Source organism: Heterodontus francisci, chromosome 27 (genome assembly GCF_036365525.1).
Source record: "Heterodontus francisci isolate sHetFra1 chromosome 27, sHetFra1.hap1, whole genome shotgun sequence".
NCBI lineage: Eukaryota > Metazoa > Chordata > Chondrichthyes > Heterodontiformes > Heterodontidae > Heterodontus > Heterodontus francisci.
The window spans coordinates 11,460,195-11,482,865 of record NC_090397.1 but is presented as its reverse complement, the minus strand read 5'-3'; the positions used below and the strand labels follow the sequence as shown (position 1 = coordinate 11,482,865).

The window sequence follows — 22,671 nt, the reverse complement described above, 5'->3', positions numbered from 1 at the left end:
CAGCGCAATGGAGGAGAAGCACCGGCGGATCTTGCGGCGCTTGCGGCTGGAGTTAGCGGGCCAGCTGCAGGTAGACCAGGTGGTTCAGTACCTGTACCAGGAGCGGGTGCTCAGCCTCAGCTTCCTGGAGGAGCTGCTGGCCGAGCCGGTCACACTCCGCCGGAGCCTCAAGCTGCTCGACCACCTGCCGAGCCGCGGAGCCCGGGCTTTCCCCGCCTTCGCCCGCTCCCTGCGGGAGGAATTTCCCTGGCTGTGCCGGCGGCTGGAGGAGGAAGAGCGAGTGGAGGAGGAGCAGCCCGCCCCGCCGGCAGGTCAGAGACTTGCCCCACGCCCTGCCCCCAATTCGCCCCCTCCCAATGCCCACCCTGAACCCTCAAATCCCCACCCTCTCACCCTGAACCCCCCCATCTCTCACCCCAAACCCTAACCTCACCCTGAACCCCCAAATCCCCACCCTCTCACCCTGAACCCCCCAAAACAGAACCCCCAACCCACCCCCACAAACTCCAATCTCTCACCCTAAACCCCCAAACCCTAACCTCACCCTGAACCCCCAAAACCACAATCAATTCTGAACCCCCCCAAACTCCCCAACCCACCTCCACAAACCCCAACCACTCGCCCTGAACCTCCAAAACCGCAATCGACCCTGAACCCTCAAACTCACCCCCACAAACCCCACCCCACCCCACCCCACCAACCCCAATCTCTCACTTTGAAACCCACAAAACCACAATCCATCCTGAACTCCCATCTGTACCCCCAGAACCCACAATCTCACCCTGAACCCCCAAAACTCCAACTCACCCTAAACCCCAACCTCACCCCACAAACCCCAACCTTTCACCCTGAACCCCCAACCTCACCCCACAAACCCCAACCTTTCACCCTGAACCCCCAACCTCACCCCACAAACCCCAACCTTTCACCCTGAACCCCCAACCTCACCCCAAAACCCCAGCATCATCCTGAAAGCCCACACTCACCTCAAACTCCAACCCTATCCCTAACCTCACCCCTGAACCCCAACCCTTATATCACCCCAAAACCCCAACCCCTGAACTCTGACTACCCCACAACCCAACCTCACCCTGAAGCCTAAAACCTCAACGTCACCCAAATGCCAACTTTGCCCAAAGTCTCCAAACGCCAGATTCCATCTCCCTGAACCCCAACTTTAACCAAACCCTAACATCACCCGGGGCCCTCAGCCTTATTCCCCCCTCCCACCAACAGCCCCCGACCCCTTCAGCTTCCTCCTCCTTCACCCTCATTGCTGATTCTCCTATCCGGGATCAGTCCCAATTAAAAATTCTCCACCTCGTGTTTAATTCCCTTCATCACCTCATGCCTCCCCCTCCCCCCATCTCTTTAACCTTCTACAACCCTTCACCCCCCACAAAGTCTCCTAGCTGCAGTTTGCACATCTAAATTAATTTTAAACAACAATGTGCATTGATATAGTGCTGTTAGCATAGAGGGGAACAAACAGCCCAATGTGCTTCACAGGAGAACAAGGAAAAGAGATTAGAACAGGCGACCAAAAGGTGGGTTTTAAGACAAGTCTTAAAGGAGGAGATATTTAAGAAGTGAATTCCAGAGAGGGGGGTCTAAGATAGATGAGGTAGAGCGGTCAGGGAGGAGGGGGTTTCTGGGGCTGGAGGAAGTTACAAAGATAAGGGTGGATAAGCCCAAGAAAGGATTTAAATGCAAGGATGAGTATTATCTCACTGCCACTTTCTTCCAGGAATGCCCACCTTGAAGAGGTGTTTAAAATGAATTTAGACGTGCAAACTGCAGCTAACGTCTGACACTGATAGATTTACTCAATGTTAAAAACCTGAGTGTTTTATTATTATATTACAGTGTGCCGTTTGTCTGGAAGTTTTAGTAACAACATAAAGTCAGGCCTGGAGTATAAGTGGTTTCAGCAGTTTGGCTGTCTCACTTTCTGTGCATTGTAGCACCAGGTTCTAAGTAAACTTCCTTGGGGAGTCTAATGAAAGAACAGAACCACATGCCTTATAGTGATGCCTCACATTCTTCTGATAATCCCTGTTGAAATAGCATTTGTAATTCTCCAACAGGCAGCCTACAAGGACGGCTTGAGGTCTTTCAGAAGCCGGCACAGGCAGGCTCAGCTAAATGACATTTTTCTCTCTCTGAAATTCTGTGGTTCTATATGACTTTCCTACACAATTTTATTTAACTTATGATTTTTGACAAAGGAGTGTTCGACATCTGATTTTTTTTGAACATTTTCTTTCCCATGAGAAGCTCAAAAGAACTCCCAACCTATGTTTTGATGTGCAGAAGCTTCAGTTGAAAGCACTGACCCTGCTGACAGATGAATTACCAGAATACATCACTCAGCTTATTCGAGTTTCTGCTTGTACTGTTTAGGGATTGCCAACCCTCCCAGGAGTGCTCTGCAGTCTCCAGGAATTAAATGTTAATCTCCACGTGACTGCTGAAAACAATGCAGGAGAAAAATCATGGGGAAATTCAAACATATAGTGCATTTTCTTTTAACAGTTTAGTTTCTTAGTGATAAGGATGTTAGAGATGGCGGTGTGGGGAGGGGAAAGGCTTTCAGACCGGGTGGGGCGGTCGGAGGTGGGAGGTGACATCATTCAAAAGCACGTCAGGTTCCATATGTACGCTGACGACACCCAGCTTTACCTCACCTCTGCCTCTGTCGACTCCTTCACTGTCTCTAAATTGTCAGCCTGCTTGTCCCGTACCCAGTAACTGGATGAGTAGAAATTTCAAACTATTGCAAAGACTAAAACCATCATCTTCAGTCCCCGTCACAAACTCCATTCCCTAGCCACAACTCCATCCCTCTCCCTGGCGACTGTCTGAGGCTGAACCAGACTGTTCATAACCTTGGTGTCATACTTGATGCCAAGATAAGCTTCTGACCACATTTTCGGTCCCTTCACCAAGCCCACCTACTTAATATCCCCTGACTCCATTCTTACCTTTGTTTATCTGCTGCTAAAATACCTTTCTTACCTTTAGACTTGACTATTTCAATGCTCTCCTGACTGGCCTCCCATCGTCCACCCTCCATAAACTCGAACTCGTCCAAAACTCTGCTAGTTGAACCCTAACTCGCACCCGATCCTGTTCACCCATCGCCCCTGTGCTCACTGACCTACGTTGGTTCCCAGTCCAGCAACACCTACATTAAAACATTTTCATTCTTGTTTTCAAATCCCTCCCTATCTCTGTAATCTCCTCCAGTTCCACAAACCTCCGAGATACCTGCACTTCTCCAATTTGCACTTCTCCAATTCTCACTTCTTGCATGCCCCCAATTTTAATCACTCAACCATTGGTGGTTATGCCTTCAGCTGCCGAGGCCTTAAGCTCTGGAATTCCCTCCCTAACCTCTCTATCTCTCTCCTCCTTCAGGACGCTCTCTAAAACCTGCCTATTCGACCAAGGTTTTGATCATCTGCCCTAATATCTCCTTTTGTGCTCAGTGTCATGCTTTGTCTGCTAATTGCTCCTGTGAAAGACCTTGGTACATTTTGCTACTTTGAAGGTGCTGTACATGGGCAAGTTGTTGTTGAGATCACAGAGTCACTTATGGCACAGAAGGAGGCCATTCGGCCCATCGAGTCCATGCCAGCTCTCCACGGAGCTATCCAGTCAGTCCCACTCCCTGGCTCGATCCCCGTAGACCTGCAAGTCTATTTCTCTCAGGTGGCCATTCAACTTCCTCTTGAAGTCATTGACTGTCTCTGCTTCCACCAGCCTTGTGAGCAGCGAATTCCAGGTCATTACCATCCACTGCGTAAAAAAGTGCTTCCTCATATTCCCCCTGCACCTTTTTCCTCTAAACTTTAAATCTGTGACCCCTAGTCTGAGTACTGTTTGTTAATGGGAATAGGTTTTTCTTGTTTAACTTATCTAAGCCTGTCATAATCTTGTACACTTCCCTAATCTCCTTTGTTCTAAGGAGAGCAGATCCAGCTTTTCCAACCTAACTTTGTAACTAAAATCCCCCATGCTTGGAACCATTCTGGTAAATCTCCTCTGCACCCTCTCAATCAAAGGCCCTCATATCCTTCCTCAAGTGTGGTGACCAGAACTGGATGCAATACACCAGTTGGGGCCTAACCAGATGAAACTTCCAGGAATGTGTCTAACCAGAGTTGGCAACCCAAGTACTGTCATTATTTTAAGTCGTTCAGTATGTAAAAAATTTTATGTTTTCCTGTGTTTATGTTGATGCTTTTGATCATGTTGTCTGGTGGAGTAGCAGGATCTAACAGCAACAGTGATAAATCAGCCCAAATAATCATTCACGTCACTGGGAAAACAACATTCTGTGGCGGCGCAGTGGTTAGCACCGCAGCCTCCAGCTCCAGCGACCCGGGTTCAATTCTGGGTACTGCCTGTGTGGCGTTTGCAAGTTCTCCCTGTGTCTGCGTGGGTTTCCTCCAGGTGCTCCGGTTTCCTCTCACATGCCAAAGACTTGCAGGTTGATAGGTAAATTGGCCATTAGCAATTGCCCCTAGTATAGGTAGGTGGTAGGGAAATATAGGGACAGGTGGGGATGTGGTAGGACTATGGAATTAGTGTAGGATTAGTATAAATGGGTAGTTGATGGTCAGCACAGACTCGGTGGGCCGAAGGGCCTGTTTCAGTGCTGTATAACTAAACTAAACTAAAAACATTCATTCAGAAAACAGTAGGAGTCCAGACCTGGGGTGGGGTGGTAGTGGGATTGATTGGCAGCCCTGCTAACCATCCCCGGTCATGAGTTAGGATAAAAAAACCAACAAAACTTTATGTCCTGTGGCCTCAAAACAACAACAACAAAGTGTTACATGTTTAAGAGCAATTCAAATAAAGGCCTTGAGAAGTGGTTTAGGGCCAGGCCAGAAATTAAGACATAGCCAGTCAGATTATCATGGGCACTGACTAGACAGAGGAGAAAATAAGGCAGTATTCATTCACTATTTTATTTTGTGCATTACGGGTTGTGTTATAGAGGAAATTAAAAATCAACTCTGGAATTACTACCCAGTGCCCTCGTATGTTCTGCAAAATAAACCACCTCCTTGATTTGCAATTGACCTGTTCACCAGTGTGTCAAACAGTTCCATCTAGCAGAGGATTGGGGAAGTGCATGTGAGGATGTGTGTGACAAACACTTCATCCAGTTTGTACGACAGTAGGTGGGGGGAGGGTTTGGTGGAACTTATTGTAACATCCCCTATTGTAGAAATAAACATTGGGCAATGTGGGCAAACACCAGAGCTTAAGGGACACAGAGTCCACTTACGGGAGCCAACCTGCGCCACTGAATCCGAGAGAGAACCCACAGCAGACTCAGGATTTGTAACATTCCCTATTTATCTGGTGACTTTCAGACAACCACAAAATTATCAAATTTCTGGAGTGGTTGTTTAAGCTGTATAATACACCCTGTAAAGTTACTGGGGTTTCTGAGCCAAGTTAATATTTAGTATGAAATAGGAGCTCTTGATAAAAGTTATTTATTCTCTCTGCCTTCTCCCTGGTGCCCTGGGCAATATTTATCCCTCAGGCAACTTCCTAAAAAAATCCAAGATGGTCAAGTCATTGCTGTTTGTAGAACCTTCCTGTATGCAAATTAGCTGCTGTGTTTCCTACATTACAATAGTCAGTAAACTTTAAAAGTACTTTTTTGGGCTGTAAATCAATTTGGGATGTCCTGGGGTTGCCCTGTTAAAAGTTGAGGGAACTCCCCAAAGTGCTTTTCAGCTAATAAAGTATTGTTTGAAGTGAAGATGGCACCTCAGACAGTGCAGCACTCCCTCAGTACCGACCCTGACAGTGCAGCACTCCCTCAGTACCGACCCTGACAGTGCAGCACTCCCTCAGTACCGCCCCTCAGACAGTGCAGCACTCCCTCAGTACCAACCCTTAGACAGTGCAGCACTCCCTCAGTACCGACCCTGACAGTGCAGCACTCCCTCAGTACCGACCCTCTGACAGTGCAGCACTCCCTCAGTACCAACCCTTAGACAGTGCAGCACTCCCTCAGTACCGACCCTGACAGTGCAGCACTCCCTCAGTACCGACCCTGACAGTGCAGCACTCCCTCAGTACCAACCCTTAGACAGTGCAGCACTCCCTCAGTACCGACCCTTAGACAGTGCAGCACTCCCTCAGTACCGACCCTGACAGTGCAGCACTCCCTCAGTACCGACCCTCTGACAGTGCAGCACTCCCTCAGTACCGACCCTCAGACAGTGCAGCACTCCCTCAGTACCGACCCTCAGACAGTGCAGCACGTCCGCAGTACCGACCCTCAGACAATGCAGCACTCCCTCAGTACCAACCCTCTGACAGTTCAGCACTCCCTCAGTGCCGACCCTCTGACAGTGCAGCACTCCCTCAGTACTGACCCTCAGACAGTGCAGCAATCCCTCAGTACTGACCCTCAGACAGTGCAGCACTCCCTCAGTACTGCCCCTCAGACAGTGCAGCACTCCCTCAGTACTGCCCCTCAGATAGTGCAGCACTCCCTCAGTACTGCCCCTCAGACAGTGCAGCACTCCCTCAGTACTGACCCTCAGACAGTGCAGCACTCCCTCAGTACTGTACTGAGTGTCAATCTGGATTGTGTACTCAAGCCTTAGGTAAGAATGCTACCCACTGAGCCAAGGCTGATCTCATGTGCCAGGGGACTGCAACAGGCTGTTAACACTACATCACCTGTCACTTCGTACAAACCTGTTTCCCTTATCTGATTAATTACATCAAACAATCCGGCCTGCCTCTTCACAGACAGGCTGATTCCATTCTCAGCTGATGATCTTATGAAGGAAAGTAATTTTGAGCTTGGTTCAACATTCAACTTCCCTACACACAATTAAAGTTATAAAACTCCACAATGTTATAATTAACGTTTTCATCTCAAATTCCAGGGCACCACTGAAGTGCTGGGTGTTCTCCTCTTGTCTTGGCAAACATCCCTCCCTCAGCAAATGCTATCAAAATAGTCCCTGGTTCTGATTATATAAATGCCTGCCATGTTATCAACTGTACACCACAGAGTTACACCCAGTCAAACTTACAGGGGCCGGAACAACTGGACTCTAAAACTGTAGGCAAGGAGAGGTTACGTAAGTTTTATTCCACATAATGTTAAGTAGTTTGGTATAATTGGCACTTTACTCTTAACTTTAGGGGTTAGAAATTGGACCTCGTTGCACCATTTTATGGGCCAAAAGTGGGAGCAATGAGCACTAATTTCTGGGACCAAAATACACCCGAAAGACATTTGATCCAACATTGGGTTGGTCCATTTTCTAGGCATCCCTGGTGGCCACCTAAAACAGTTGTTAGGCCCCTTAAATATGTAAATGAGGGGACAAGCCAGAAGGATGTGGGTTCAAGCCCCACTCCAGAGACTTGAGCACACAATCCAGATTGACACTCAGTACAGTATTGAGGGAGTGCTGCACTGTCTGAGGTGCCATCTTCATGCCACTTCAAACAATACTGTTGGCTGAAAAGCACGTTGAGGAGTTCTGAGAAGTCATTTCCCTCACCTACTTTTAACAGGGCAACCACAGTTTGTCCCAAATTGCTTTACAGCTAAAAAAAAGTATTTTTAGATTTTAGTGACTATTGTAATGTAGGAAATGCAGCAGCTAATTTGCATACAGGAAGGTTCCACAAACAGCAATGAGGTAATGATTTGACCATCTTGGATTTTTTTAGGAAGTTGCCTGAGGGATAAATATTGTCCAGGGCACCAGGGAGAAGGCAGAGAGAATAAATAACTTTTATCATGAGCTCCTATTTCGTGCTAATTATTAACTTGGCTCAGAAATCCCAGTAACGTTATTGTTTTAGACCCCCTTGCTGAAATTGAGCTATAAACTGCCTCTGTAAATGTGTCATACTGTAATTACACCTTTTCCCCAGTAGAAGTACTGTATCACCTGTACTGTGGGAAGTCGGGGGGGAATCGGGGTATTTGTGGGGAACTGATGTAACAGTGATTCAGTTCTAAAGTTGGTTGGTTATAATGGTATAGCTGAAAAGATGTGCGCGCACTGGTAGGATTTTTAAGCTGTACGTTCATGATTAATGGAGGGGGCTCGGAGAGCATTAAAAAAAAAATTGTTGTGGTGGAGCCAGGAAGAGCAGCTCTGTTCCCCCAACTGCACAGTATCTGCATCGTCCCCTCTTCTCCTCCCTGGACTTACCCTCAAGCTGCTGTCTATTAATATCACAATATTAATATTCTTGGAGATGGGCAAGCTTCCTGGGGAATAATATCAATGTGGCCCGAGACCCAATTTTTTGGTGAGCCTCAGGCCTCCCACTGGGGACCCATTTCAGGCCTGAAAACAGGCTTGAAGTGATTCCCTCCCCTGGATGTCCCAATTTCATTTGGCCCCAGCTTACACTCCAGACCATGTCACATTGCTGCCTTAAGCATCATTTAATTCTTCAGTGGCACAAGCAACACTTCAAATTCTAACCAAAGCCAGAAACTTTGACATAATCTGCTCCCTGATCAATTCAATCTGCATCAACTTGCCAAGGCTGTGTCATCAAAGAAAGCTTCCAAGGAATAAAAAGCATAAATGAATGTTCAAGTCGATAGAAGGAGTGGACTGGAAGAACTGAAAGCGAGAGCAATTTCATTTAGCATGTAATAAATATTTGCCTGGCAATAGCTAATGATTAGAGGCCTGATCCCCAGGGGAATGTACTGTCTTGCCCACAGTTGAAAATGATTGATCTGAGCATTGTAGCAATCAGTTTGGAAGTGTTTCATTATAAGTGGCTCGATGTAGTTGTTTGTGGATCTTAATAACCAAGGTTAAGATCTTTTAATGTCAGATTTGACTGCTTTATGCTTTCAAGGAATGGTTGCTGTGGGAGACCTCCTACTTGGCATGGACCAACAGGTTTATAATGCTGTTCCTTTAAGGGCATAGGCTTAAGAAGTATGGGATGCAGAGGATGGAAAATGTAACACAACACACTACTAAAACGATCTCCTTAATGGGCAGTTGTTTTCATGGTGCAGCTCAGCTGATACCACGAGTCAGGAACACCAATGAAGGCTCTTCTATGCTCAGAAATACTGCTTTCTTTTGCTTTCAAAAAAAGTTTCAAGTTAAAAATACTTGCCGGGGTGGGGTGAATGGGGGATGTCAGGAAGCACTCATTCAATTTTAAACATCATATTTGTTTGGCAGTACAGCTTGAGTGTAGTGGTGGCAAGCGGCTTGAGCCAGAGTAAACCAATCCCGTGGATTGTAAACAACTGCAAAAGGTCAACCAGGAGAGTTTTATTCCGTGGACTACATATGGGGAAACACAATCAGCCAAGCGAGATATGTATTTAAAGTACACAATGCAGCCCACTTTGTACTTCAAATATCTTAATGTACTAAAGCCTAGTGACTACTGATAGCCGTATCGGCATTCAAAGGTTTAACACTTTCACGCAAAGTTCCTGCCTCTGCTATCTTCATGGAGTTATTAAGCCTTACTTAAGTAGATAGCTAGCAGATGACTGTGATGTGCATGCGTTCAGCACTAATGCTGTCAATAGTAATTTTTAGTCTTAAATATTAAATAACAAAACATTTGTGACTCTCCTTTTAATTGTACCATGAACATAGGGGAATTGGAAAGAAAGACTTGCATTTATATAGCACCTGTCCCGACCTCAGGATGTCCAAATGCACCTCACAGCCAGTGAAGTGTAGTCACTGTTGTAGGAAATGTGGAAGCTAATTTGCGCACAGCAAGCTCCCACAAGCAACAATCAGATAAATGACCAGATCACTTTTTTAAATTGATGTTGGTTGAGGGATAAATATTGGCCGGGATGTTGGGGAGAGCTCCCTTGCTCTTCTTGAAAATAGTGCTGTGAGATCTTTTTCATTCACCTGGAGATCACTGGTTGGGAGGTGCAGTTTAAAGTAACCTTGATGTATAAGAGCAGTTGGCGTTGACTTGCAACACATTTACTTGCACTACCTTTCTGTCCTGTGACAGAGCTGCCTTAGCCCCAGACAGGAGGTGAAATGCTCACGCAATGAATCCATGTCCTGGTATTCAGTGATGCAAACAAATGGTCTGTGACATCAGGTCATTGTTTAAACTCTTCCTTTGGTGGCCATTTGTCCCATTGGACTCCACTAAAATGGAAGTTTACATAGGAAAATCTGAACAGGCTGCCTTAGAATAGGGGTGGGCTGGGGAAAATCTGTTGTTATAGTCAGCACAATTCAGTCGTATTTCGATAATATGAGATTGGATCAACATGAGCATTGGTAGTGTTTTACAAAATGGAATATATTAGTCAGTCCTCTATATATGTAGTGAGCCTTTGTCATTCCTGCCTCTGAGTTGGAGGATGAAGGCTTCAATCCCCACTACAGACAGTCCTAGCGAGTGGAGACTAGAAAGTGGTCCCTAAATTGTGCATTGGCATCCAGGGAGGTACATCCAGATAGAGCGATTTAGGGCTGGGGAAGTATTCCCAACTCTGAATCCGAAGGGTTGGATTTGGATCACACTCACGAGTGCCCCAGTGAGCGGAGTGCAGCTCTGCTTGATGTCCAGCGGAGGTACTTGCGTCCAATGTTGTAGGTGTCGTGAAGGGAAGGTCGGGCTCTTTCGTCTTGATTGGTGCCTACCAAGGAGAAGGTACTCTGAAGGTAAAAACGATGAGGAAGGCAACAGGAAACCACTTCCCTAGTAAATGAGACTCAAGAATTTGTGTGAAACTTGAGCTGGGCCTGCCCTGGAGGCAGAACATGGACTCTCTTTAATCAGCACAGATTAGTTTCAGAAATCCTGTAAGTCTGCCTGTCTAGTGCGCTGATCAGATATTGTCTCCAGACTGTTCTGAGCTGTATCAGATGTGGTCTCCAAGGAAGAACCTTACCACACAATGCTTCCTGTATGAGCTAATTCTTGGGAGAACAAGGAGTGGGAGGAGAAGAGGAAAGAAACATGCTGAAAAATTGTATTTGTGAGGGGTGATGATGGGGGTGATGCATGATTGAGTTCAGTGTTCAGTACGTGAGGTGTCTCAGCAGTGTGGCTGAGCTCGACTGCACTCTGACCTTGAACTCTCTGGGTTGAGGATCTATTCTGCAGCCTAGTCATGTTCAAAAATGGTTATGTCTGAAAGAAAACATGGTTCTGTCTAGCCTTGCAAACAAAAGCCTTATTGGAGAGACTTGCAATTGTGATTGAAATACAGTCAACTGCTTCAAGTTAAAAAAAAACCAGGTCCCGAACATCATAATGAAATTCATCTGGATGTTTTATTAACACTGGCGGTGAATCAGTCTTGTATCGTTTCGAAAACCTTTGACTTGGCAAGTTGAACAGGAAACTTGAAACACATTGTTAATTCTGATCCTGCAGAGTCCTAGACACTTACGCATGATGGGGAGGGATAAACCTTGTCACTCCAGTAAGGACATTTTGGGCCATATTTTCCTCTTTTTAATAATGGTAGAGAAAGAAGTGAGTGAAAGGTGGGTTAGTGCAGAGAGCAAACACTTGCAGATATATTATAAGCTCTGGTTAGACCCCATCCAGAGTACTCTGTTCAGTTCTGGACACTGAACCTCAGGAAGGATCGGCTGTCCCTGGATGAACGTTTTATTAATTCGTTCATGGGATGTGGGTGTCACTAGCTAGGCCAGCATTTATTGCCCATCCCTAATTGCCCGTAAGAAGATAGTGGTGAGCTGCCGTCTTGAACCACTGCAGTCCGTGTGGGGTAGGTACACCCACAGTGCTGTTAGGAAGGGAGTTCCAGGATTTTGACCCAGCGACAGTGAAGGAACGGCGATATAGTTCCAAGTCAGGATGGTGTGTGGCTTGGAGGGGAACTTGCAGGTGGTGGTGTTCCCATGCATCTGCTGCCGTGGTCCTTCTAGATGGTAGAGGTCGTGGGTCTGGAAGATGCTGACTAAGGAGCCTTGGTGCATTGCTGCAGTGCGTCTTGTAGATGGTACACACTGCTGCCACTGTGCGTCAGTGGTGGAGGGAGCGAATGTTTGTGGATGAGGTGCCAATCAAGTGAGCTGGTTTGTCCTGGATGGTGTCGAGCTTCTTGAGTGTTGTTGGAGCTGCACCCATCCAGGCAAGTGGAGAGTATTCCATCACACTCCTGACTTGTGCCTTGTAGATGATGGACAGACTTTGGGGAGTCAGGAGGTTAGTTACTCGCCACAGGATTCCTAGTCTCTGACCTGCTCTTGCAGCCACGGTATTTATATGGCTACTCCAGTTCAGTTTCTGGTCAATGGAAACTCCCAGAAAGTTGATAGTGGGGGATTCAGTAAGGCCATTAAATGTCATGGGGAGATGGTTAGATTCTCTCTTGTTGGAGATGGTCATTTCCTGGCGCTTGTGTCTTGCGAATGTTACTTGCCACTTATCAGTCCAACCCTGGATATTGTCCAGGTCTTGCTGCATTTCTACATGGACTGCTTCAGTATCTGAGGAGTCGCGAATGGTGCTGAACATTGTGCATTCATCAGCGAACATCCCCACTTCTGACTTTATGATTGAAGGAAGGTCATTGTTGAAGCAGCTGATGATGGTTGGGCCTAGGACACTACCCTGAGGAACTCCTGCAGTGATGTCCTGGAGCTGAGATGATTGACCTCCAACAACCACAACTATCTTCCTTTGCGCTAGATATCCAACCAGCGGAGCGTTTTCCCCCTGATTCCCATTGACTCCAGTTTTGCTAGGGTTCCTTGATGCCATACTCGGTCAAATGCTGCCTTGATGTCAAGGGCAGTCACTCTCACCTCACCTCTTGAGTTCAGCTCTTTCGTCCATGATTGAACCAAGGCTGTAATGAGGTCAGGAGCTGAGTGGCCCTGGTGGAATCCAAACTGAGCGTCAGTGAGCAGGTTATTGCTAAGCAAGTGCTACTTGATAGCACTGTTGATGACACCTTCCGTCACTTTACTGATGATTGAGAGTAGACTGATGGGGCAGTAATTGGCCAGGTTGGACTTGTCCTGCTTTATGTGTACAGGACATACCTGGGCAATTTTGCACATTGCCGTGTAGATGCCAGTGTTGCAGCTGCACTGGAACAGCTTGGCTAGGGGCGCAGCAAGTTCTGGAGCACAGGTTTTCAGTACTATTGCCGGAATATTGTCAGGGCCCATAGCCTTAGCAGTATCCAGTGTCTTCAGTCGTTTCTTGATATCACATGGAGTGAATCGAATTGGCTAAATACTGACATCAGGAGGAGGCTGAGAAGGATCATCTACTTGGCACGTCTGGCTGAAGATTGTTACAAATGCTTCATCCTTATCTTTTGCACTGATGTGCTGGGCTGCCCCATCATTGAAGATGGGGATATTTGTGAAGCGACCTCCTCCAGTTAGCTGTTTAATTGTCCACCACCATTCACGGCTGGATGTGGCAGGACTGCAGAGCTTAGATCTGATCTGTTGGATATGGGATCACCTAGCTCTGTCTATCGCATGTTGCTTACACAGTTTGGCATGCAAGTAGTCCTGGGTTGTAGCTTCACCAGGTTGACACCTCATTTTGAGGTATGCTTGGTGCTGCTCCTGGCATGCCCTCCTGCACTCTTCATTGAACCAGGGTTGGTCTCCTGGCTTGATGGTAATGGTAGAGTGGGGAATATGCAGGGTCATGAGGTTACTGATTGTGGTTGAGTACATTTCTGCTGCTGCTGATGGCCCACAGCACCTCATGGATGCCCAGTTTTGCATTGCTAGATCTGTTCGAAATCTATCCCATTTAGCACGGTGATAGTGTCACACAACACAATGGATGGTATCCTCAATGTGAAGATGGGACTTTGTCTCCACAAGGACTGTGAGCAAAGGCACCAGAATTAAAAAGGTTTAATAATGAGGATAGGTTGCATAGATTAGGCTTGTATTCGTTTGAATATAGAAGATTAAGGGGTTATCAAATTGAGATTTTTAAGATGAATAAAGAATTTGATTGGGTGGATAGAAAGTATTTCCTTTGGTCGGGAAGTCCAGAGCAATGGGACATACTTTCAAAATTAGAGATAGGCCATTCTGTGGTAGACGTATCACTTCTTAGTCAGGAGGACTGTGGGTTCAAGCCCCAATCCAGAGACCTCAACATGTAACCTAGGCGGAATTCTGCAGCATCAGAGGTGCTGTCTTTCAGATGAGACATTAAACGAGGCCCCATCTTCCTTCTCTGGTGAATGTAAAAGATCATACGGCACTATTAAGAAGAGCAGGAGAGTTCTTCCCTGTGTCCTGGCCAATATTTATTCCTCAGCCAACATCAATACAACAGATTTTTTGGTCCTTTTTTTAATTGCTGTTTGTGGATCTGTATTGTGTTGAAATTGACTGCTGCTTTCCTACATTCTAACGATGACTACACTTCAAAAGTACTTCATTGGCTATGAAATGATTTGGGACATCCTGAACTTGTGCAGCATGCAGTATAAATGGAAGTCTTTCTTTTAATTGCCCTGCTCATAGCACATGCTTCGCGAATACCAATAATATAAAGGGAATGGGGTCGGCCTTGAGTTTTAACTGAAACGCAACATTACAAATGAATGTTGTACTTCTGGGATCGTGCTGGTGAATTGGATTAAAATGTATCTAAAGTTTGGGATTAATCGATGTCTCATGTCTCATCCAGATAAATTACGAGCGACCATTTCAGACCACATCCTGAATAGCGTACCTACCGACAAGCAATTAAACCAGCTTTCCAGCAACTTGGGACCGGAATGGGAGAGAGTTGTGGTAGATCTCGGACTGAAGGAGGCAGATCTTTATAGATGTAAAATGAACCACCAATACAATGTACAGTCACAGATCTTGGCAGCCTTTATCCTGTGGAAACAACGGCTCGGAAAGCGAGCAACTGTGCGGAGCTTGTGCGACAGTCTGATTTTAGCAGAGGCCGACTTCGCAGTAATAAGCAACACATTTCAGGAAAAACATTGACAATCTTAAACCCTCAAATCCACATCACCTTGTGCAACCTAGCATCCAGTTTGAAATGCAGAAAATCTAGGAGGAGACTTCTCCTCCTGCCTGTCAAATGGAGGGAGGAAATACATTATTTTGGGAAAGAGAAACAGTTTAGGCTATAGAAAAATGGCAATTTTTTTACAGTGTAATTTTATTTTTTTGTGGACTTTTTTTAAACAATGATTTGAAACCGTATGAAATAGGAATAAACAAAGGTGCCCAATTTTCAAAGTATTGCAGACATTCCTCCCAGGCTCCATTTGATACAATAGTTCTAGTTGGGGCTTTGAGCATCTTTCAGCAAGATTCACATGACAAGTGACTTTATACAATTGTTTGGCTTGCATGTGCATTTGTAGGTGAGTCAGTTCTTATTAAGACAACAGTGGGACAACAGATGGTGAATGGAACATTTTATAAAAGAACAAATCATAGGTACCTTTCAGGGCAATGTCAGGAAAATCCTATATGCCAAATGGGACATATTAATTTCATTGGTTGAGAACTTACCTTAGACTTTTAATGGGAAAAATTCTACAAGTTAACTTTTAAAAAAGACTAGCAGCCAAGATGGCCACTGCAATTTACATTTGAAACACTAGGAGCCTGGACTGGAGACAAAGAGACTTAACAAGAAGCCCAGCCAGAACAATGTTTTGGCTAACTGAGTAGATGAGCCAGATGATCCTCGTTAGCGAGCCATTTAAAGTCATCCTGAGGCATTCATTTATAACTGGAGACGCCCCTCTGGGGGTACACACTGGCCACCCCACCTAAGAGGAGTTTTGGGTTTTAGACTATGGACCTCATTAAAAACAAAGTAGATTGATAGAACCATGTGACTGCTTGCTCATCTCTGAAGAAACTGGAAATTTTGTCACACAGCAGACAGGCAGTAATCTATTTGTGTGTGTGTGAGATTCTCGTGCGAATGTGTAGCATATTTTTAAATTGGGTTAGAGCATTAAGTATAATAAACTTCCCTCTTTCGTGTTTAAACTCAAGAAAACCTGTCCGATTGGTTCTTTTGCAATCACATTAGGGGAAAAATGTGAAACACTCACTGAGGTGGTAAACACAACCCCTGTCTTAAAAAGGAATAAACCCTGTTGCGGTCAAACAGGAGGAAGGGTGAAAGGGGAGCCTGAGAACCCCTCCTCACCTGGCTGTAACAATAAGCCAGACAAGTACAGGAGGGAGAAAGGAATATAAGGATATGCAGATAGGAGTAGATGAAGAGGGATGGGTGGAGGTTCATGTGGAGCAGAAATGGCATTGATCAGTTGGGTCAAATGGCCTGTTTGTGTGCTGTAAATCCTATGTAATTCCATGTGAAATTGTATAGGAGCAGCTAAGATGGAAGTGCTAAGTATTTTTAAGGTTTAAGTATTTTTAATATTTGTATATGTGTGGCTGAGTGGGATTAGCAAGCTGTGGTTGGTGCTTGGGTTTGAATCCAGGACCAGGGGATTAGCTGATGTTTTGTCCTTGGCAAGAGAGTTCCCAATTGAGTTGGAACTCTCAATCTGGCTCCTATTAGGTGCTGGTTTGGCAACATATAATAGTGCACATTGTGAATGTTGTTCATACAGGCCATATGGTTGGCAAACATGGTTCTAGCCATGATTGAACTAACCTTCTTAGACATCCTCTTGGGCTGAACTTAGTGGTGCATCATCTTGCCAGCTTGGCACATCCGAGCATTGCATTTCATCCCACACGCACTCTGACATCATCTTCCCGTCTTCCTGCACATCCAACCGTTGCCCATTTTACCTGCATGCTGCCTCTTCTACTGGTGCTGAAATTATGAGTCATCACATCAAGGGCTCTCCTCATCAGCCTCCCACCTCCACTCTTCCTGTCCAGTGCTGAGGCCCATTTCTTCTGCCCATCCATCACTCCAGTCCTTGCCCTGCTTCAAGAGCTCCCTCTGCCCTACAGAATCCATCCTTGGCCTTATCTTCTGATCCCTCCGCTTCTCCCCACTCTCTCATTGTTATAGAGATACTGGATTTTTTTCCCACCCACTACAGCTCGTCTTGTCCTTTCTATCTTATGGCTAATGTTTATTTCTTGAACACGTCACTTGCTGTAAAGTTCTGGCCTGTCCCAATGACCACTTGCTCTCAATTTGACTTTCACACAACAGTTCACATGTGTGAGACATGGAAAAGCTGTGTGCTGGCTGGAACCAGATGGCTTGGAGAAGCATGGGGGTGGGCGATGTTTGAGCATTTGAATAGCTCGACAGTAATATAAACAGAGACAGAGAGATTTGCGTTGTAAACTTGGATTCAAGCACCTCAAAAACACACAGTGAAGGAAAGAACAGATTGAAATGGATCAACCAGCCCTATGAAAGTATTTGCCAGGAGTTTAACAAAGGCAGTTTCTCAGTGATGCAAGGGCAGAGCTGTGAACCGAATCTCTTTGCTGTCAGTTCCTCCAACTCTGACTTTGTGATCGCTACCTCTGACAGACGGCTCTTTGAAATGTCCCATGCAAGTTTTTAAATTTTATTTAACAGACGGAAAATATGCTGCTTGTAACTGGAAGTACGACTGACAAGCTCATCAGCTGCTTTCTTGGAAATCAGTGCAATTCTGGCTGTTCTCCAGATACCTCGAGACATGGGACGAGATTCCTGTTTGTGAGTGGATTAGTGATTACTCACACAAGTTAGATAAATTAATCTCCCTTTCACTTTGCTAAGTAGCTGGAATGCACCTAGTTCAACAAAGGGCAAGCAACACAACCTGTTTGTGGATCTTTTATTAGCATTTATGGTACAGAAACAGGCCATTTGTCCCAACTTGTCTTTATGTTCCACACAAGCCTCCTCCCACTCTGTTTAGTTCATCTTGCCCTATCAACATATCCTTCTATTCCTTTCTCCCTCGTACTTTCCATTAAATGCATCTGTACTATTGACCTCATATGTTTGCAGAGCCAGCATTCTCATCACTCTCTGAGTAAAGAAATTTTGAGAAGTTACTCTAAGGTTTTAGAAACTATAATCAGGGCAAAAAAATCAACAGGCATTTGGAGAGGTTTGAATTAAGTAAGGATAACCAGCATGGATTTGTAAAAGGCAGATCATGCTTGACTAATCTCATTGAATTTTTGGATGAGGTGACAGAGGTTATGAAGGAAATATGGAGGATATTGGCTATATGGATTTTAAGAAAGTGTTTGATAAAGTACCACATAAAAATTGAGGCTCATGGAATAGGATGGGCGGTGTCCAATTGGATAAAAAATTGGCTTAGGGCCAAAACAGCAACTCGTGGTAAATAGTTGTTTTTCAGACTGGAGGATGGTAGACAGGGGCAGTGCTAGGACCAATTTTTTTTTGCTATACATAAATGACTTGGGTCTTGGAATACAGAGTAGAGTTTCAAAATTTGTCGATGATCCCAAACTTGGAGGAATGGCAAACAGTGAGGATGATATGAACCACCTGCAACAGGGCATTGATAGGATAGCAGAATAGACAGACAAATGGCAGGTGGAATTTAATACAGATAAGTGTGAGGTGATGCATTTTGGGAGAAGGCATAGGAAGAGACATTATAGACTTAATGGCACAGTTCTAAAGAGCGTACAGGTGCATCGATCTTTGGAAGTAGCAGGACATATCGAGAGAGTGGTTAGTGAATCATATAGCATCTTGGGCTTCATAAATAGACGCATTGAGTTCAAAACTAACTGGATTGCTTCTTGGAGAGCTGGCATGGACTCGATGGGCCAAAAGGCCTCCTCCTGTGCTGTCAATGATTCTATGACTCTATGAAAAACAATTGGGCAAACTTATCTGAATTCAGGCCCATGCTTTTAGATCTAATCGTAAATCACACTGAATAGGAAACATTAGTAAGTGATAAAATGCTGAAAATTATGGGGAAAAAGCCGACAGATTCTTGCCAAAAACCTCTCCATGACTCCCAAAAATCATTAGAATGTCTCAAAATTGAGATGGATAGATTTTTGATGGGTAAGAGTATGAAGGGATATGGAGAAAAGGCAGGTAAATGGAGTTGAGGTACCGATCTCATTGAATGGCAAAACAGGAATGAGGAGCTGAATGGCCCTGGAGAAAGTGCAACACAGATTTGCCAGAATGGTTACAGCACAAAAGGAGGCCATTCAGCCCATCGTGTCCATGCTGGCTCTCTGCAAGAGCAACTCAGCTAATTCCACTCCCCTGCCTTTTCCCCGTTGCTCTGCAATTTCTTTGCCTTTAGGTGCTTATCAATTCCCTTTTGAAAGCCACGATTGAATCTGCCTCCACCACACTCTCAGGCAGGGCATTCCAGATCCTAAACACTTGCTGCTTAAAACCTTTCTCCTCATTGTCACCTTAAATCAGTGCCCTCTGCTTCTCCACCCTTCTGTCAGTCTACTCTGTCTAGACTCTCCATGATTGTGAACACCTCCATCAAATCTCCTCTCAACCTCCTTTACGGAGAACAATCAGAGCTTCTCCAAGTTATCCACGTAACTGAAGTCTCTCATTCCTGGAACCAATCTCGTAAATCTTTTCTGCACCCTCTCTAAAGCCTTCACATCCTTCTTAAATGCAGTGCCCAGACTTGGACAGAATGGGGCGAATTTTATCGGCCCTCAGACGTCGAGGGTTGTGGTGGGGTGACAGGGGAGAGGCCCGCCATGGGCCTTGATGCTGGGAAGGCCAGGCCCCATATTACCGGCGGCGGCAAGGCCTCACGGCAGCTCACCCTTGCTGCTCGGCGACAGGAGCAGGATTTAAATATTTAAATTAGTGAATTAATGACCTACCTGCTCCCGTCGGCCGTCCCGTTGCCATGTTCCGGTTGGTTGCTGGGACTCCCGCGCCTTTGGAGATCCAAGGCGGCATACTGGTTTGGAGTGGGGACCAAGTAAGTTTTCAGGCTGTGGGGAGGGGAGAAAACTATTGCGATTGGTGGGAAGGGGTTGAAGGTGAAAGTTAATAAACTTTGTGGGGGGAGGGGAAGGTCGGGATTGCAAGGTGAGTTGTTTTTGGGGGGCAGAGACCAATTAACAAATTGTTTAATCATTGTGGGGTGGGAGAGGGGCTTGAATATTTTATTTAATTTTTAAATTTATCTTTAAAATATATGAAACCTTAAAAATTCACTTTTCATCTGTGTTCACTATGGAGAAGGACAATGTAGGGGTAGGGATCAGGGAGGGGGATTGTGATATTCTCGAACAAGTTAGCATTGAAAGGGAGGAGGTATTCGCAGTTTTAGCAGGCTTAAAAGTGGATAAATCCCAGGCCCAGATGAGATGTATCCCAGGCTGATATGCGAGGCAAGGGAGGAGATGGCAGAGGCTTTGACACAAATTTTCAGATCCTCTCTGGCCACAGGAGAGGTGCCTGAGGACTGGAGGACAGCGAATGTGGTACCATTATTCAAGAAGGGTAGCAGGGATAAAGCAGATAATTACAGGCCGGTGAGTCTAACATTGGCCAGCAGCTCCTGGAGGTGGGACTCACACCCAACGTAAAATTCTGGTCAATTTTTTCATATAAAGAATTATCGGAATGTGGAATGCTTTTTTATGTCATGGTTGTTAAATTACCAAACGAGGAATAATGTGTAAAAGGATGAGAAGCGGGAGCAGGAAAATACGACTGTGTAAATTCCCCCAAATTACCATCCCTGAATCCCCCATCATCCATGTCCTGGGGGTTACCATTGACCAGAAACTGAACATGACCAGCCACACAAATCAGGAGTGTTATGGAATACTCTCCACTTGCCTTGATGGGTGCAGCTCCAACAACACTCAGAAGCTTGACAGCGACCAGGACAAAGCAGCCTACTTGATTGGCACCCCTTCCGCCACCTTCAACACCCACTGCCTCCACCACCAGCACACAGTTGCAGCAGTGTTTACAATCTACAAGATGCGCTGCAGCAACTCCAGGGCTCCTTCAACAGTACCTTCCAAACCTGCGACCTCTGCCACCAAGAAGGACATGGGAACACCACCACCCTGCCAGTTCCCCTCCAAGCCACACACCATCCTGACTTGGACCTATATTGCCATTCTTTCACTGTCACTGGGTCAAAATCCCGGAATTCCTCTCTAACAGCACTGTGGGTGTACCTACACCACATGGACTGCAGCAATTTAAGAAGGTGGTTCGATCAGGGATAGGCAATAAATAAAACCATGCCAGTGATAACCACATCACATGAACAAATTAAAAAAACCTGGCTCAAACCAAATGACCAAGTGACCTCTCCTGTTCTAAAAACGACTATATTTCTAAATAAAGTGCTGTGTAAATTGTTAGTTTTTCACATGCTTCTTCCCATAAGTGAAATATTTAGGTATCCAATTTTCATTAGTAGATTTATCCTGCATGTTGGCACAGTAACATGACAGGACAACCATCTTGAAGGATATGTGGGCAACAATGGCAATTAAATTGACCTATAACCTTGGTACATCATACATGGTTGACCAATAATGGGTCTGTTCCAGCACTGTGATTTGGATTTCTCCTTCCTGTACTGTGATACTAGGAGTGCTGTATAACATTAGCAGTCCATTGCAATATTGGGAGTGCCCTACAATGCCACTTATGACTAGGACTACCATATATTAACAGTGCCTTACTTTATTAAAACTGTCCCAAAATATTAGGTCTGCCCTATGATACTAGGCAGTCTTAGGCTGTTAGGAGTGCCGTATAATATTACAAGTGCCTTATGACCAAGCTTTAGGTCATCACAACAATATCCTTTCCTTTGGCTCAACATTCATTTTTTGATTATGCCTGTGAAACATCATGGAACGTTTTCCTACATTCGAGGCACTATATAAAAGTTCTTGAAAATTCCTGACAGCAAACTTTGTGAATTTGGAGTCACCATTTTTAAGATGGCAACGTGGTATTTCTGCTGTTTTAGAACCTTGAGTTAAACACTTAATCCAGTAAAGTACTTTCTCAGTAACTGAATAGTTGACAGTGTTTTTTGTTAGAAGTCATTGTGCCTTGTGCAGTCAAGATTAGAGATACACTGCTGTAGAATGAATACTTCCCTTTCTACCGTTACCCATAATGTTAGTGGAATAATTGCTTGAATGGGAATTGTTTGAAGCTGGTAGGGAACTCCTCCCTTCGAGGTTAAGCCCCTACCTTCAGTTGTTTGGTACCCCTGCTTTGTACAAGTTTGAACTGTTTTGTACTGTTTTGTTATGTATTTTTTTTGCAAATTTTTATGAATAAAGTATATTTTTGGAAAAAAAGTTTTGTCCACGACCGTGTTGCAGACTGGCACATTCCAAGGTCCAGGACTACGTGCTGAGGGACGGACTAAAGCTCGGGGCAGCCGCTGCAAAGGCTAAATGGGGAAAGACCACTGTGTAAGGCTCTCCCGCCATAGTGAACTGAGGGACTGGAACCCGTGTAAAACCCCCAGGCTGTCTGCATGAAATTATGACTTTGCTGTGTAATGCAAATGTACATTGCATATAAAATGGAATGCCAAGAGTTGTCGGAACTCATGTTCTGTATCGAAGGAATCTGGTCGCTATTGTACTTGCCGAAATGTCAAATTTGAACTGCTTTGAACTGTTTTGCAATGTATTTTTTACAAATTTTTATGAATAAAGTATATTT

At 45.2% G+C, this 22,671-nt stretch overlaps 1 protein-coding gene across 2 annotated transcripts; it reads left to right on the top strand.

Annotated features, from left to right (window-relative positions):
* cradd (CASP2 and RIPK1 domain containing adaptor with death domain) lies at nt 1-22,671 on the top strand. Of its 2 annotated transcripts, none has more exons than XM_068058814.1 (2): nt 1-311; nt 22,300-22,671. In XM_068058814.1, exons 1-2 carry the CDS (start codon nt 8-10, stop codon nt 22,395-22,397), a joined length of 402 nt encoding a protein of 133 aa, XP_067914915.1. In that variant the 5' UTR covers nt 1-7; the 3' UTR covers nt 22,398-22,671. The 2 variants fall into 2 exon arrangements, with proteins under 2 accessions (XP_067914915.1, XP_067914914.1); XM_068058813.1 differs by lacking the exon at nt 22,300-22,671 and adding an exon at nt 14,692-19,936.